The sequence below is a fragment of the Takifugu rubripes genome, chromosome 10, assembly GCF_901000725.2.
Source record: "Takifugu rubripes chromosome 10, fTakRub1.2, whole genome shotgun sequence".
NCBI lineage: Eukaryota > Metazoa > Chordata > Actinopteri > Tetraodontiformes > Tetraodontidae > Takifugu > Takifugu rubripes.
Window position 1 is genome coordinate 4,317,649 of NC_042294.1, and position 17,714 is coordinate 4,335,362.

Genomic DNA, 17,714 nt, shown 5'->3' on the forward strand with positions numbered 1-17,714 from the left:
TTCCCCAACTTGTAAGGTGGCGAATTAGAAGTAAGCTAATTAACGTGCATCTTGGCAGACGCTGTGCATGGACCGTGATCGAGGGTGGCTGTTTGTGTGTGTGTTCACGTGTGAGATCTTTGAGTTGTGTGTAAAAAAATAAAGATGCATATCAAGTGTGTGGAATAATGTGTGTGCATGTGCATGTGCACAATGCTAGATGCTATTTAGTGCAGTGGATGTTAGTGGCACAGTTTTGGTCAGCTGTACAGATATCAAAGTATTAAGGATTTATTTCAACTTAGACAAGGACCAAGGTCAAACAAACACACACGCCTGCACGCACGCACGTGAGAGTGAGAGTTAGCGTGAGAGTGAGAGGGAGTGCTTGGAGTGGAGGAAAGAGAGGAAAACGACACAAAAGTGTTCTGACAGCAAGCTTGTTATTCTCGAAGTAAAAAACCAGTGACTAATATACACTGTTAGACACACACGAACGCACGCGCGCGTGCACACAGACACACAACACACACACACACACACACTCACAAAGAGATATTAGTCTAAATGTAAAGCTCTGACACAGAACGAGCCCAACACAGCTGCAAGCCCTTTACTCGGCTCTTCTCCCCTGCATAAAGACCATTCACACCCTTGCTGAAGTGCCCACTAAAGCCAAGAATATCACACAAATATGAACCCAAACACATCTAATCCATGGCAAACTGTGCACAACTCAACTATTTTGCATGCCTGCCCGACTAATCCAAACCAAACTGACACAAAAACCTACCACTCACTGGAGTGCTTTAGCGTCACCCCCCCCCCCCCCCCCCCCCCCCCCACACACACACACACACACACACCGACTCGGAAGAGATCTAATGCAAATGAACGGAAGCCAAGTTAATCTCTTCTGAATAAGCTGAACCAGGCCACCGCTTGTTTACAAAGATCTGTTCCATTAGTTCCAGTATAATAAATACAGGCTGAAGGCATGGGTTCAAACGCACAGATGGTTAACAATTTAACTATGAAAAAGGTGGGACTAAGAACGAGCCAAGAAAATCCAAAATGAAAAAATATATCATGAAGCTGGAAATTCTAATTGTCGTTTTATTCTAATTTAGCAAAAAGAAGAAAAAGGGTTTTAGAAAGAGAATGTATTTTTGAGGACATGACCCATCATTACCTAGGGAGCGGTAATACTGACTCAGCCCCCACCACAAATACATCCCCTGACAGTTGTTTACTGTTGCTTCTTTTCAATTTATTTTCTTTGAAAGTTTGGACAGATGTTCTCAATCCACTGATGCCTGCCGAATGAAAGCATGGACGCATTTGCTGCCACGGAAACCATTGTCTGTGCAGCGTGAGCTCTTCTGTTCAGCCGAGCTGTCACGAAACGTGGTTTGAAAATGCTGCCTTGCAACACGTCACCCAAACTGTACGAGTAGCGACAGCTACAGAAGACACCTTAATGGCTAATTTAGCCTCATACATGTTTAAGATAAAAAAATATTGTCCTTTTCAAACATCATGTGACCGTGATCTCAGGTAAATGCGATAATAATAGCAGGAATTCCCTCTCAAAATTTTACCCAGTGCCCATCCATCCATCCATCCGTCCATCCATCCATCCGTCCATCCATCCATCCATCCATCCATCCATCCATCCGTCCATCCATCCATCCATCCATCCGTCCGTCCGTCCATCTGTCCGTCCGCCCATCTGTCCATCCATCCACCCATCCATCCGTCCGTCCGTCCGTCCATCCATCCTTCCTTCCTTCCTTCCTTCCTTCCTTCCTTCCTTCCTTCCTTCCTTCCTTCCTTCCTTCCTTCCTTCCTTCCTTCCTTCCTTCCTCTTGGGATACACTAGGGAAAAGTTGCTAGCTAATATGTTTACACTCAAATTCACACACCTTTAAAATAGCTAATTATTCTATGCCCCAAATGCATGTGGCGGGAAGCTGGACTAAACCGAGAGAACCCACGCAGATGCAATCTCCACATAGAAAGGCTCCTGGCCCCCTAGCTTCCTGGCTCGAGTCAGTGGGAAATAAAGCAATGTTTTTACCTGGAGTGTTGAGCAACCTGGACATTTGGCAGCTGTAGCTGATGTGTTGTTCACAGCTCTCTGCACCGGTGGTGATGGCTGTCACCTGGAAACACACAGACTTTTATTATTATTATTCTTTCTTCCTTTCATCTCACTCAGCCCTTGTAAAGACTAAATTACCGAGCAGGAAAAGGAACAAGCGTGCATTTGAAAGTTTTTATTGAGTGTTCAGTGATTAAGAGCAGTTGAAAATGAAACAAGTGATCCATAGAAAATTCAAAAGGATCCTAATTATGGCAGGAATGTGTCATTAAAAAATAGTTCAAACAGGAGCTTTTGTTTCTGACAGCAACAATCTGAAAGCAATTGGACGAAACAAGTGTGGGACAAAAAGCCGACGAGAGGCAGAGTCACATGTTAAACTCCCTCTTGTGAGTTCCATTGTGGATTTGAAAGAATTTAATTATAACGTTTTTAAAAGAACTTCCACTAAATCGTGTATTTGGCACCTTCAGTCACTCCCGTTGTTTGAAATTATAACCTGTATATAGAAAAGTAACAGGATTGCTCCATAAGTATTCAGGATAGAATGGAAACTCCAGCTCATCAAGAGAGTGAACCAAATTATACTGTAATGACACTAACTAATAGAGCTGTCAAGCAATTAAAGGAATCAGACTATAATTACATGCTCTTAATTAGGTAATTCATTGCATAGCAATTTCTACTATAATTATAATAAAAAAGGTTTTATTCTAAATAAAATGTAATTTCAGACTTATTTCCACACTGAACATTTTACAGGATTTTCCAAGTCCAGAGAGGGGAGGATATTAGGAGAGTTAGACTTTTCTTCCTTTTCCAACTTCTTTAAAAGATTGGTCTTTTGCATGTCCCTGCCCGGCTAGAAGTCATCAAGTGTTTCTGCTGCCTCATGCAGAGGCGGGCACATCTCGCAAGAGCTTTGGGGTCATTTTTATTAATGTGCTGATGCGTTTCATCTTTACCTCCTTCCTCTTTGTTGTTTTCTTTATTAATACCGGTAGTTTTATTTGCATTGGCTCGGTCTGGTCACGTCGCTGTCCTAACTGACGTGCAAGTCGAAGCAGCCATATCGCTCTTTTTTATTTCTGCTCTCCGCTTTCTTCCTTCATCTATCCTCACTTCTTCTCCTCCTCCTTCTTCACCTGACTGATGACCATCAGCAGGATAATGAGTCTGGTCCTGCTCAAAGTTTCTTCTTGTTATGAGGGCAGTTTTCCTGCCACTATGGCGGGAATGGGAGGGTTAAATTTTAATTGTAAAACATGCTACACACCCGTAAGGCTAACCTAAATCCATTCCAGGCCACTTAGTCTGGATTTCACTAAGACTGCTGCCCGGAACAACACAAACTGGGGAAATCAGACTGAAGGGTCTGCAGTCGCTAATGCATTTTTCAAGTCGGTGAGTTGTTTTGAGGTTTTAGGCCCGTCTGTCAGGTCTACAGAGAACTCTACGCAATTAGCAGCATGCTCTCAAGCCGGGTTGGTGCAGCTTCAAATACAGGGCAACAAATTGATCTTTGTCGAAAGCATTAATTTGCAGTTTCCTGTAAGTGTTTGTAAGACTTTGTACAAATGGTCAAATTTAGAAACTTGTTGGATTAATCTCTAAAATTGCTCCACAATTGCTGAGAAATAGAAGGAGGAAACATTTGTATACAGCAGATAAAGGGAACAATCTCAGTGGCTGTGTTCTGTGTTAATGAGGGGCTTGGTTACAGTTCCAAAGAGGTGCATGTCTGGCAAAGAAAGAGGGAAAAGGGGAAGTCTGACCAGCCAACTGTAATACACTTTTGTAGATTTCTGATTCAATATTCACACCTCGTGTCAAGCATTCACGTTACAACATGACAATGTCTTGTTGATTATTTTAGAAGCATGTTGACAATTAAAAAAACGCTTTAAAGTAGGCAGCTTTCACTGCAGTCAAGTCAAACACAATGCAAATGGCAGTGTTTGTTTAAGTATTACCTGGTCCATAGAGGCGCTGTAGTTAACTTGTAGGACGGTCCGTTTCTCCTTGCTGGAGCCGATCACTGTAGTTTTGGCCGGCAGGTTGTTCATAACTGTGGTCCACACTTTGTCCTCTACAGCCACAAAAGCATTTCAGGTGTGTCAGTATAATATGGACACACATTTTCAGGGAAATGTGCAGTTTAGCTTTCATGATGCTGCGGTTCTTTCAGTGTGGGAGCCACAGCTCAGAAACTCCACATTTGTGCTCTTAGCGCATTAGCCAGTGGAGCACTCGTCACACTGCACAGTTAATATTTACTCAGGCAGCATGTGGGTCTTTTCAGGTGTCTAAAGTATGTGTATATGTAGGAGATGGGGGCGAGGTTCCTTAACATTTCTGAAGTATGTGAAGGTGTGCGCTATTTGGCATGACAAAGGGGAAATGCAATGACATTTCATTAAAAGTTTCACATTTGCTATACCTGCATGCCTGGCTGTTCCAGAATATCTATTTATTCCAATGTGTGTGTGCATGTGTGTATGTGGGGTGGGGGGTGGGGGTGAATGTAAGTCAGTGTGTGTGTATCTGTCTGTAGTCTACACACCAAAGGTTAAAGCAGAAACTGTCACTGTGTTTCTATGGAACCCTCAGCAGGTTAAGAGTGTTTCTGTTAGAGGTTAAGATGAGAAAGTCTTTTCTTCCCTCACAGGTCGCTGGCCAAAGCACGGCCACTCACACACACACACACACACATACACATCCATGCATGGCCTTTAACACGCCAGAGAGTTTTGCGCACACAGGCAAACACACACCTGTCATGTTGCAGCTGACTTTGAAAGGGGCAAGTGGTCCGCTGCCATCAGGATCAATCCAGTAGGTGTCAGAGGACCTGCCCAAATGCTTATAGGCTTCACACGAGGGCTCATAAATCGCTGTGGGAGGGGGATACAGGCAAGAGTGAGCAGTAAAACATGACAAGAATTCCCTGACTATTGAAGCTATAAGTATTCCCCCACACCACTCATAAACAACCATCAGTACCAGGAAGAATGTAGAAAAGTGAAGCACAAGAACAGAAATTAAAACATTTGAGGCATGACTCATGCTGGTGATGTTCATATTAGAATATTGAATGAATAAGAAGGCTAGCCACAGGTTAGTTCATGTTAAAGCAGGTTATATTTGTTAGTGTTGATCCCTTGCGGTAAACAATAAAGAGTGAAATTCACGGCCACAACTATTCAAGATGAAGCTGATACTAGTGAAATCATTCAACAAAGTGGGCTAAAAGCTAATTCTAGGACAGTAGCTACAGGGCATTAGAATAAGTAGATAATGTCCCAATATTGTGATTTTAAATGACATTAGATCTTATATTTCCCCCAAAACCAGCCTTCAGTCTCTTCTATTCTTATATACAGGCTTAAATAATCCAAAAATAGAAATCACTCAAAAATCTCACACAGGTGAGCAAAAGCTTTTTTTTTTTTTTTTTTTTGATAATTTTGGTCTCCCTCCAGGTTCCAGCAGCCAATTCTGCATTGGCCGCCAATCTCAATTCTGCCTGTCTAGAAGTAGTGTCTTGTCACACACACTCCAGCAATCTGTCTGACACCGTGCTGATGTTGTGTTTGTTTTGATCCATGCACACAGATTGCCGATGGGACTTCAAAGAACCATTCTTGGCTGTGGGCCGTTTGCAGGTTTCATAGAATTTTTAAAGCTAAAAACTAAAATCCCTTTCGTGCAACCACTTATTACACAATGGTGTGTTTTTGCTTTGTTCAGCCAGAAGTTGTGAGTTGCACTCATGAGTGCACTTCCTTGCTCTTGAGTGAAACCTTGGCTGGGAGGAAACGACCCCGCTGAACTATCTCACATGGATCAGCAAGGAAACCCAGGAGGAAGGTTGGGGTGTGACTTCTGGTTCAAAGCTGCTGGGCAAAGGCTGAATTGCTGTGGAAGTTGGATGCCCAGTATTTCTCTCTGGATAGCTCCACAGTGGTGGAACCCAACCATAAGATTCAAAGGCCAAGAGAAAAACGAAGTTCCCAGAACTGGTGTCCCAGCTTGGTTGGCATAAATACAAAGCAGGCTTGAATATTCTACATGGCAAAAACACTCCTAGCGCAACAAAAAGTCAATTAGTTTGATTTTTCCCCTTTTTGTATGTCTTGACGTTTCAGGAAAACTTTCCATTCTACAGTACAAATAGGGACAGAATGCATGGGTGCAGTAAAACATCTGAAAATATGTAAAAGACTTTGCAGACGGTGCAAATGTTGCTTCACCGCGTCTCAGTACAGTGAAAGGTCGCAGTGCATGCGAAGCTAAGAGAAAAGCAAGCAGCTTTTTTCTCAGTGCAAAGACAGTGTGAAGTCTGTCTGCACTGCCACATGTCCGTCTGCACTGCCACATGGTTTTCAGCTCCAGACTTGGTCTCATTAATCAGGGGCATCTCCAGAGATAGAGTATTTCTAGTCAAGCTTTTCTTGATCAGCCTGGTCAACGGGGATTACTAATGGAATAAAAAGGAATTTGTCTGAAAACAGAATTAATCCAACTTTATGAGCAAATGTGTATTGTTGGATTTCCATCATTCAGCGGAACCATATCAGTAACCATTCACTGGCTCAAAATGTTCTATTTGTTGCTTTATGTGTTTTTTCTCAGACAGTCTCTGCTAAAGGAGAACACTGCCTGTCTCATAAGGGAGTAGCGGGAGGTGGCCTTTCAAACATTTAAGTCTTTTAAAACCCACTTTGGCTTTTCTGCTCTTTCTCACTTTGTTCTCCGTGTCTGAATGTTCTTCATGCCGGAATGTTTCCTCTCAGACCACAACAGAATCAAAGCTCTGAAAAGCCGGCACACTTCAATACGTCTGTCTGTTGCCTTACTTCAGTTTGAAGGATCAAACACAACAAACCAGCACAGATAACAGAAGATACTTACATGTATGACAGGTGGCTCCAGTGTATCCGGTTCCATCACATGTGCAGCTGAAACTGTCCCACGTCTGTTTACATCGGCCACCATGTTCGCAGTGATTGGGCATACACCTTTAATGACACATGTTTGTTTCAGGTTAGCAGACCAAGACATTGTTCAGCAAGAAAATGGATGTATGGAGCTCTTTTTATTGGTTCATCCAACCTGAGATAAAAATAGCTTCTGTAAACATCCTCACTGTTGAGTTTTTAACCCTTTAAGCCCTGACTATCTAAAAAGTTATACCAAATTTAAATATTTGGGTCACGATAACCAACTTTGACTGCATGTTCTTTGGATGTAGGGACATCCAGGCACTTAAGAGAATCTATTTCGAGTCTGAAAAATAGTCTGTTAGCGTAAAAAACCCCCCAAAAAACAGGGAGTCCTCGCTCCTTTCTCCCTATCTTCACAGTAAATTTCACCATGCTCAGAATGAGTCCATCCGGGAAGATCCCATTGATCAAATTTAGCAACTCCCTGACTAAAAATGCAGTTTGAACAAAGGAAAAAGCTCCCACAAATGTTCTGGTACGGTTTTCACACAGGTGTGCCAATGGAGCTTTTTGATATGGAATTTTCCCAGAGCTTTATCAACTTCTAGCACACTACACCTGATAATAGCAATAAAACATTTAATTCATTAGTTTGTCTCCAAATTTAGTAGCTCTTAAATAATAAATTAAATAATGTATATGATTGACATGCAAAACAGCAACTCCAGGAATTATAAATAGGCTTAAGTATAAGATACATAAGCATTGGCAGATATTTTGACTCATCACAGCAGGACAACCACATTTACAATAGCTCCTTTCCAAAGAATAGAGTGACAAACTATTGATATTCCTGGTAGTTTTCCTGATAAAACACAGTAATTGAAAGATCATTGTGGTAAAGAATATGCTGAGGTGTAAATTTACAAATGAACATCAGCTTGAGGAAATGGAAACTGGGCTTTCCCCTTAAACAGTGCAAATGCATGTTTCTTAACAAAGGAGGCAACATTTTTCATTTGCTATCCTCATTTCAAAAATCAGTATTAGGAATGTAGTACAAGCTAACAATGTGTACTACATGTTAAACACAGGATTAAGCACAGAGCGAAGTCATTGCACTTTAACTGTTTCAAACTGAAATCCTGAATAAATCAAAGCACTGTGGTTTGATCTTTCAGCAGGCCCGGTGGGGACAGTTCCCATAGTATCTCAAAGCTGGATAACCACCCTCATACACACATTCATGCTCATTATTCCAGCATCCAGACTACATGAATGAATCAAAGCTGCATTAAGAGCAAAGCTAGCTGCTGGAAAAACAAACTTGTGAGAGCTGCAGGGGTCTTGGCTTCTTCCTTACTTATACTGCTAAGATATATAAGATATCAGCAAGCTTTTTCTGTGTGTCAAAACTTGTATGATATTTTATTGCTTGGACATTTATAGGCTAACACGAGAAAAACAAGTTTAGCAGACTGAAATGTAGATGCCTGTCTGAGCCATACCCATCAACTCCTCCAAGACTAGACTAAAATTACAGCATCAACAGTTGTGATTGTAGCTGGTTGTGAGAGAACAACACAGCCTGAGTTGGATGTAAATTATCAAGATAATAATAATCAAATGAGCAATAACAGTAATAAAGAGGATAACCATGCATTTTAATGCAGTCTCATGCTGCTGCATGTTATAGTGCTGCTTAATGTCTTAGGAAAGAGTTCCTCGTAGAAGTTGTCCACACCATTTAATGTTTGACACTGTAATGATCATATCTGTTAATGTGACCATCGACGCATTAACTTCCCATTAATCTTCAGTTAAATGCACTGCTCTGTCTGCAGCGCAATCCACATTTCTTGTGCCAATTCCTTCAGTAATATAAGGAATTTCAATAGAGATGTGAATGTTGTGGACAAAAACTGGACGTGTAGGGTCTTTGCTCCATGAAAGCCAAGGTTTTCAAGAAAAAAAAAGCAAACCAAACAAATTCCACTGCTGCTTTCATCATGCAGTATAAGGGATCACAGTTACACGATCATGATAAAGAGTAAAAAAGAACACAAGTTGCCAAGAACACAATTGTCAGGGAAACCAGACAAAAACATCACCAGTTCAATTGTAAGACACAAGTTATGACAACTATTTTGCATCACAAACACAATATGAAGCCAAAAACAACCTCACAGAAATGTAAAATGGATTTATTTCCCCTTGAAAACTGCAAGCCAGTGACCAGGCTAGACAACCAGTTACTATGCTGCATGCTACAAAATATGTTTAGTCATAATCCAAGTATGCAGAAAATGAATAAACAGAATAAACAGAAATATGAAAATATTTCTCAGACTAAAAAGGAGCTTTATCTTCTGACTGTGTTTATTCAAACAAAAGGTTTTAGCTAAAAATGTAAAGTACGTTCCTGTAGTTGTTACAGGGGCATTGCTTTATAGGAAAACAATGCCATTACTGCAGGTGAAGGCATATCATGTGCACTCGTGCACGCATATGTTTATGTGTGTGTGTATGTGTGTTTTGCTACGTCCACCATCTCAGCCTAAACAGAATCCCACACTGGAACGGCATTGATCAAAAGAAGGTCAGACGGGGCTATTGAACTGCCTTCAAAGGCGTTCTGATTAGTTCGACGGTAATAGTGCAGCCATTCATCTTCCATGGCAGGCTAGGACCTTCCTCCATTGCTGCGGGCCGGACACGCAATATTCAGACACACAGCAAGCTGCTAGGATTTTAAAGTCATGCACAAACACTACCATTTTCTAAATTCAAACTGTCGAGAAAAACTGCAGCAAAAGTAAGATGATAATGAATTATAACCTAAATCTGAAGATGGTGGAGAAAATAAAATCCAATTTTCCTTAATTTTACAGTCTTCAGAAGGTGACAGATTCGGTCTTGCCGACAGAAACAGCTTTCAAAAAGGTTGCTTCGTGTTTTGATTTAAAAGTTCACTTCTAAAGACTTTGTTCCTTCTTCCTCTGAATTCTGAAGGCAACAACTATAAAACCAAACGACACCCTGTCAACCAAACATGCTACTGAAAAGTTTTTGCTGCTGATTTAACAGGGAAACCATATTTTGGTCTGGAAGCAAATAAAGCGCAGATTATTCACCAGGCTGTGTCTGCATATTTTTACCTCCTTTAGATGACCGGCTGGAACAAATATCAGATTGGCACTGGTTTTAGGCACAGCTACTGACACTAGTGAATTCAATATTTATATATAAAAAAGTAATAACCTGACATGCGGTATTTTATGGGTTTTAAATGCTGGTATTGCTGTGTCTTAGCTGTGACATTTAAGCAGGTCACAACTCTCCTGAAGGCAAATACACTGAAAATGAAACATAGGTAGCTGTCAAGATGTATAACAAGGATATTAATAAAGTTAACACTTATTGACAATTCTCACTGAAAAACAAATCTTTCAGTGGAGAGAAAAAGCTGTTCCAATCATGGCAATGTTAATATTCATTTGTGGGTCCAGCCACCACAGTCACAGTCATGCAACTTTCTAAAAAATGATTCACTCTGCAAGAGAGAACATCAGCAGGCTTTCCTTCAGATGGTCACGTTAATGTATAAAGGCTGAACTAGTCAAAGTGCAAAAGGATCCAGTCACACAGACAGTGAGGTAGAGTCATGGATGATCCACATCCATGACAAAACCATCCTGGTGTGTGTGTGTCTACAACTATACACAAGTTTTAATGGCTGTGTTGAGTCATCCGGCTGTGCTGTACCAAAGTTCCAGCATGGATTTAAACGGCAGTAAGAGGAAAACCTTGCCTTATTCCTGACATTATGATCTCAGGAATGTTCCTACTGTTTGTATTTCTTAACAAAGAAAAACAGACTTAAACATTTATTGCTGCCATCACTATGCAAACATAAAGACAAAAAGGAAAAACATGAGCCGCTTGTGTTCGTTGGAGTGTTCAAGAAGAAATCATTATATCATGATCTTTGTTAACATTGTAGCAGAAATCTACAAATGCGTCAACATGCAGTGTGTTGTGTAAATGTACTTGTTGTCAGTGTTACCTGTCTATGATGGCACACAGGTCAAGGCTGACGTTTTCAAATGCCCCCACCGTGCCCTTTTCCACTGCGTGTAGATCGGCTGGTTGGTCGTCCACTAAGATTGCTTGCATGCAGCCCTGGAAGGATCGCTGGGAGGGTGGAAACGGTGTTTGGAGAAAATAACCTGAGACAAACAACCAAAAAAAAGGTTTATTTTTGCAGATTTCCAGGGATTTCATGCAGTATTCTGTATGAACTGTCATATTCATGCATCCTCCATGAAGCACACCACAGATTGTCAGCTTCAGGGTGGAGAGTGAGCACAATACTGTCAAGCAAAATGGAAATTAACAACAAAACATACACCTTAAAAGCCATATGAGCTCTTCAGGGGTAGCCTTGATACTGCAAGTCATAATCAGTTTAAATATATTTACGTTCTTCTAAACCCCGGCCTTTAGCAAACTGACAATAGGATTTAAATAAACTGGTTTAAATGCACAATACTCAGCTTGTGCCAAAATTGATTGAAAGCAGACATAAAGAAGAAAAGATTACCTCGGTCCAAGAGGTAAAACACCAACATTGCGTAGACGCAGAACACCCGACTCAACAACATCAACCGTGGGGAGGAACAACAAACCTGAGCGATGCCTGGTTATTACCGCTTATTAAAGCAGAGGACCATCATCATTCCTTGTTTTAGAGGTTATCCACAAGGCCCATCAGCCTTAATACCTCTGCTGAGGCTGCGACAGATTCCAGGAACATATACTGTAGGTTTGACTACATCCTGTACATTTATGATATACAAGAGTCAATGGCCCATCTAGTGGTACACAGGACCTTGACTGAAAAGGGGACAAGGCTAGGACAAAACTGCAACAGGGTGTGCATGTTTGTGTGTGTGTGCATATATGTGTGTGTGGGAGAGTGTGTCTTCAGTAAAATGCTTGTACAATTGTTATTATTACAAGAAGCCATTACAATATTTCTCCTACACTACGCAAAGACAGATCTGAGAAGGCATTATATGTGTGTACATACTGTGATGCTATTACCATGTATGTGTGCCATAAGCTGCAGAACATGTCAAGCAAGAATTCAATGTTTGCCACAAGCTCACGGGTCAGTCATAAAACACCGCAGCTCAATGACATCTCCATCATCCTGATGTTATAAGCTGTCACACTCTCAGAATGCCTATTAGCCTCGAGGCCAAAGCATCAAACAGGCTTATTATAGAGGGCATATGCACTGTGTGTGTGTGTGTGTGTGCGCGCACATGTTTGTGTCTTTGCACAGACACGTTTGTATTTCACAGGCTTGTTGACGGTCCAGCAGGTAGAGTGTTTCAAAGAGGGGAAAAAGAGTGTCTGCGTGGCTCTTCCTCATATTTGCTTTCATTTCTCCCTCCAAAAAAGTTCCTCCTGTCATCCTCACCATCTGCCTCATCTCCTGCCACACCTGTCTGGTATGTTTCCAAGGTAAGGAGAAGCAGAAGAGAAGGGGTGAGGAAGCGGTGAGGAGGGAGGGGGGAAGGAGAAGGGAAGGCTGCAGCTGTGTGGTAGCAATTTTGTGGGTAGAATATGAACGCAAAGGGAAAAAAACAGCTTTCCTGACAGCTTGAGAGAACAAATGGAAACAAGCTTGGAAAGATGGAGAATTTGGATGATGCAGGCCCTTGGCTGCTGTGTTATTTATAATAATGGGGGATTTTTCACTCCAATCAAGCAGAAAGCCATCCTCCATCTTTGGGTTTAAAATATCAGACATGGTCACGCAAATCTCCTTTGCTCTGTGATTGCTGTGTGTTGGTCAGTTCTAGTTAAAACAGAAGTTGGGTTTCCAGTTTAGTTTTTGCTCAATAAAAACATATATTTCTGCCTCATGTTGAGAATTTGAGCTTTGCAGGCGTTTCCCTTGAATTCCCAGAATTCTTGTGAATTCTCATCTCACAAGACTTTTGACTTTGATCCCTCCTCATTAGACCTTTAGTGACATTTGAGGTTTTTGGAAATTCAGTTACCAGATTTTTATTGAGCTCTTTAGATTTTGAGCATTTCTAATGATGATCAAACCCAGCTATTAATCGTTTTTTCCTAATTACCTACATGTCAGGGTAAACAATCTGAGGATGGGTTATTGTGAGCTCAGTCTCCACGTGATGAAAATCCAGGGCGCAGCGTCACATCTACAGTGCCTTTATCAACCTGTAAATAAGCGTTCTGCTGTGTCCAAGTCTGTCTGTGCTCGTCTCAGCGCCTGCCTGGTCCAGACCAACAGATGCCACTGAAGGTTTGGTCTTAATAGAAAAACCAAATGGAGAACTTTGAGGCTGTTGATCTATAATTATAAATGAACAGTTTACAGATTGTTGAATTAGCAGTTGATGGACTTTTAAATGGGTCAACACATTGCTGACATAGATTAAATAAACATTGGGAGGAAATTTTGAGGATATTCAATAAACTCACCTATAAGATAATGTTGAATTTGCACTTTTGCTGACTTTGGCTACATTATAACCAAGGAGGGGGGGACATAAATTTCCATACGACAGAGAAAAAAGTGTTAAATTCTTTCTGATCTACACTGCGAAGTTTTAAAATACACTTAACCTTTGGTACCCCACAGAGAGATCAGCTGCCCTGAGTAGCCCCCTGTGTTGCTTTGATTAACCTTATAAATGGTCATTTGGGAAAAGCACCAGCGTACATACTGAATAACAGAGTGAGATGAAGCACAGCCGGCTAGAATTAAATGTTAAAAGTTGCTCCACAGCGGCATGTCCCACATTTACATGATTGTCTGTATATTCTTGAAAACGCCTTATTCTTTGAAAGTGTTGGGTTAGCACACAGTTAATATCCAAACACACACATATAGCTCCAGGCTAGGGTGTTTGTTTGTTCCCTTTTTAATGTAGGAAAATTAAACATACTAAAAAAAACCTTATCTGCTATAACCCTGCAGGATCAGCAGCGGTGACAATAATCCCTCACGGGCATGCTGGCATTCTATCACAGCCTCCCTGCTGTGCCAGGAGAGCTTCTCCTACAATGTGCACAGGCCATGCGGCAGCAGACTTCCTGAGAGCTAAACACCATCTGACTGGCATGGCGGGCTGTCAGGCAACACGTTGGCTCATTTCTTTCAGGCAGCGCATTCTGAAAGATGCATCTGCTCTGAGATGCGGAAGATGGGAAAATCGGCCAAAATGCTCAGAAGTCAAATTCTGAGGGTATCGGGAACAGGCAATTTGAGAACACATTCCAAACAAAGACTAATTGTTACAGAACACAACAAGGAAATATTCACAACTCCATATTTGACAAGGAAGTGTAATCATTTCATTCGGACCAGCTGCTGTTTGCCTTGGCACTATTAGTACGTATATATTTTACTGCACACAATACAGGACAGGATGTGCATTGATGGTGTGACACACACTTATGGATGTGTGAATGATGACAACCACAGGAAGAGGAGTAAATACTGTAAAGATTGCTTGATAGTGAAGTAAAGATGAATGGAGGTGAAATGTTTCGTAATTAAGGCAGAAAGCCTTCTTTTCACACCTTTTTTTAGTCTGTCCCAGCTGTTCCCCAAACATTGCTGCATGATGTGGTGGCATGTGCAGCATAAGGGCCTCCTCTCACTTAGGAAAATATGTTAGGATTAAGAAAAGGCTTTTTAAGCATCAAAACCAGACACTCAGAGGGAAATCAAAGAACGTTTCATTACTGTGTCAATTTGCCTTTTTTTTTTATTAATTGAAGTTTCGGATGGCTTGTGTCAGTCACCCCCCCACTGAGCGCTGTGTCAGGAGTGGGAAACCACTCCCCGTAAAATAGGCTTTGGATTCAGGAGTCTGACTCTTGAAAGCAAGAGTCGGGCTAGATAGAGGGATGGGGATGAGAGTGGGGGGAGGAGAGGCGACGGAAAGGGATGGCCTGGTTAAAAAGGATAAAGGGGATGAGAGGAAAGGGGGAGGATGGGGGCAAAAGAAGAGAGGAAGATAAGCTGAGTACATAATGAAATATAGTAAAGGGGAGGGAAGAGAAAAGGAAATAGAATGAAGAAATAAGGTATATTTAGAATGGGCTGACAGGCTTAGAACCTTCCTCTGACATCTGAAGTAACATTGATCTGTATCCTTATAGGTTTTGGCTTGGAACAAGGATTTTAAGTCAGAAAAGTCAGCCTATAACAAGAGAATAATGACATAATGCTAACTCTGTCGTACTGCAAGGAAAATCTAGTGTCAGGCAACATTTACTGTATTATGACAGCCTCTCAACATCAGTATAAGAGGAGCCTGTATTGCATTTTAGCACATCTGTCAGAAGCAGCTGTCCTCATTTTTCATCTTCTAACTGAGATAAGTTTATCTGCAGCCAGTTCAACTGTTTCTCACCTTTCACAGCCCACAAACAGCTGCAGATACTTAAAATAAATAAATAATCCTGACGCCACTCTGATTCACTGATATTTTAAACACCCACACCTAAGTGTTGTTAGATAATAAGTCAGTGCTGTTGTTATTTACCCAGGTGCATCCAGACTTTTAAAGCACTGCATCAGAGTGCGATACAATACTTGGCGGTGCACGATGGATTTATGCCCTTTTAAATCTGGGTTGGCGTGCTTTTGTATAATACTAATTAGCCCTAATTTGGTGTTATATGACAATTGGATATGCTCAGGAAATACAGAGGCAGAGCACAAAGGACATACAGACAGCAGTGGATAATCTTGTTAAAATACAATCTGATATCAGACGGTTCGACAGCAGATTTACCAAAAAAGAAGTATGCTTATTTATTTCAAATACACATAAAATGTGATTAAAAAATCTAAAATATGAGCACCTATCAAAAAAAGAGTGTAAAGCAAGCTTTCTAGAGTTTGTGTTACAACTGACTGAACAACAACTATGAGCCATAAAAAGACAGCAGATTGATGCCTTAAAGCCATGAAATCTGAAGTAGATGGCTACCTGGGAGTAAACCTGTACAAATGACTTACAGCAATTATGTAAAGAGTCTTCAAGTCTATAAAAGAACAAAGACTGACTGCAATACTGATGACTTTCAGGTTATTGCGGTGCATAGACAGAGCGGTCCCATCTGTGGAGAAAGTTGCTGATGGAAAACCGTTAAGAGTGCTTTAGGGCAGTTTAATGTGCTTGGCCTTTCTGACTCATCAGACTGAGCCATCAGAGAGAGGAACTGAGGCCGAGCCAAAGGCTAAACGTGTGTGTCCACACTGTATTAGGTTGTTATCTCTCTGCTGGAGTGGGTGTGATGTGGCGTCTTAATGAAAGGTTCCAGATATTCTTTGAACACCACATAGATCCATTTGGAGGAGGAGATATTTTGTACAGACTAAAACTTTCTGCAGAGGCCGTCTACCAAAGAGAGCTGTGCTGAGATTTCTGGTCAAGGTGGCTCCAAAAATATGATTGTGCAGCCATGTCCTAAATAGCACTCGGAACTGTTTGCCACTCATCAGTTTTAAAACCTGGCGTCGGATTCAAACTTGTATTTATTGCTAGGCTCCCCCGCTCTCCGCCATTCATTATGTCATGTGAGACTAACGAGCAGAACTCTAGTCGCAGATGTTGCCAGTTCAGCCCACACATTCCCACTGTGCGTACTGGGAAAAACACTTTGGAGCAAAGGATTTAGTGCTTCTCTGGATCCTTGTGATGTTGTGACCCTGTATTAGACATATATGCATGTGCATCACTGAGCAAATGAGCATGTAAATGATTTACAGTTCATCAATTGTCTGATCTACTGCCTCAAGGAATTTATCTGTAACTGTTCCCTTTTTCCAGGTCTCTCAGTATGTGACAGCAGCTTTCACTTTGACATTCCTTTATCCGTCTCTTATCCATCTCAGCGTCCCTCACTTTCACCGTTTCCTCTTCAAGGGGTAACGGCGTTGCACAGATGCTTCTCTTCAAGCTGCTATCGATTCTCAACTCAGCTTGCAAAAATCAATAAATCAGCAATTGGGGCAAAACAAGTGAGAGGAAAGAGGGGGCAAATGGAAGGTGGGTGAAATGGAGTAACCCAATGTTACAGAGAAGAAAATGCACACAGGGATTGTTTAATAAAAAATAGAATTGGGTTTAGGGTAGTTTAGGTTGGGGTTATGGTAGGGTTAGGGTTATAGGCCGGAGAACACAACATGTCTATGAAAGTCCTCATAATGATAGAAGTGCAAGTATGAGTATGAGTGTCTGAGAGCAAGGCGCTTGGATCTTCACTGACAGGCCTGCAGGGATACGGGGAGGTTTGATGGAGGAGATTGTGCCCTGACAGCGAGAGAGGGACAGAGGCCTCAAGGAGCTATCAGAGCACAGACTGCTCTCTCTCTCAGTTACTGTAATTTTATACAGGTGAGCAGACACACACACGCACACACACACACACACACACACACACACAGATAGAAATCAGACAGACAGCAATGTAAGGGTATTATTAACTCGGTGTCTTCCTAATTCAGACAGATAGCTGTGGCTGCTTGTGAGTGTTCGCCCTCGTTGTGTGTGTGTGTGTCTGCTGGTTTAGTTGTTACTGTGCTACTGAAACTTCATGAATACTTCCCAGCTGGAAGGACCCAT

General features: G+C 41.5%; 1 protein-coding gene across 2 annotated transcripts in view; it reads right to left on the reverse strand.

Annotated features, from left to right (window-relative positions):
• Positions 1–17,714, reverse strand: part of cntnap2a (contactin associated protein 2a) — a 212,935-nt gene that overhangs the window by 61,426 nt on the left and 133,795 nt on the right. For both annotated transcript variants that reach the window (XR_003889730.1, XM_029842494.1), the window contains exons 11-15: positions 11,096–11,258; positions 6,998–7,104; positions 4,858–4,977; positions 4,057–4,172; positions 2,060–2,144 (exon numbers count right to left, since the gene is read on the reverse strand). Coding sequence is in view for 1 of the 2 variants with exons in the window: in XM_029842494.1 (XP_029698354.1) it covers positions 2,060–2,144; positions 4,057–4,172; positions 4,858–4,977; positions 6,998–7,104; positions 11,096–11,258 (591 nt within the window). In the remaining variant the exon portion in view is untranslated. The remainder of the gene's footprint in view (positions 1–2,059; positions 2,145–4,056; positions 4,173–4,857; positions 4,978–6,997; positions 7,105–11,095; positions 11,259–17,714) is intronic.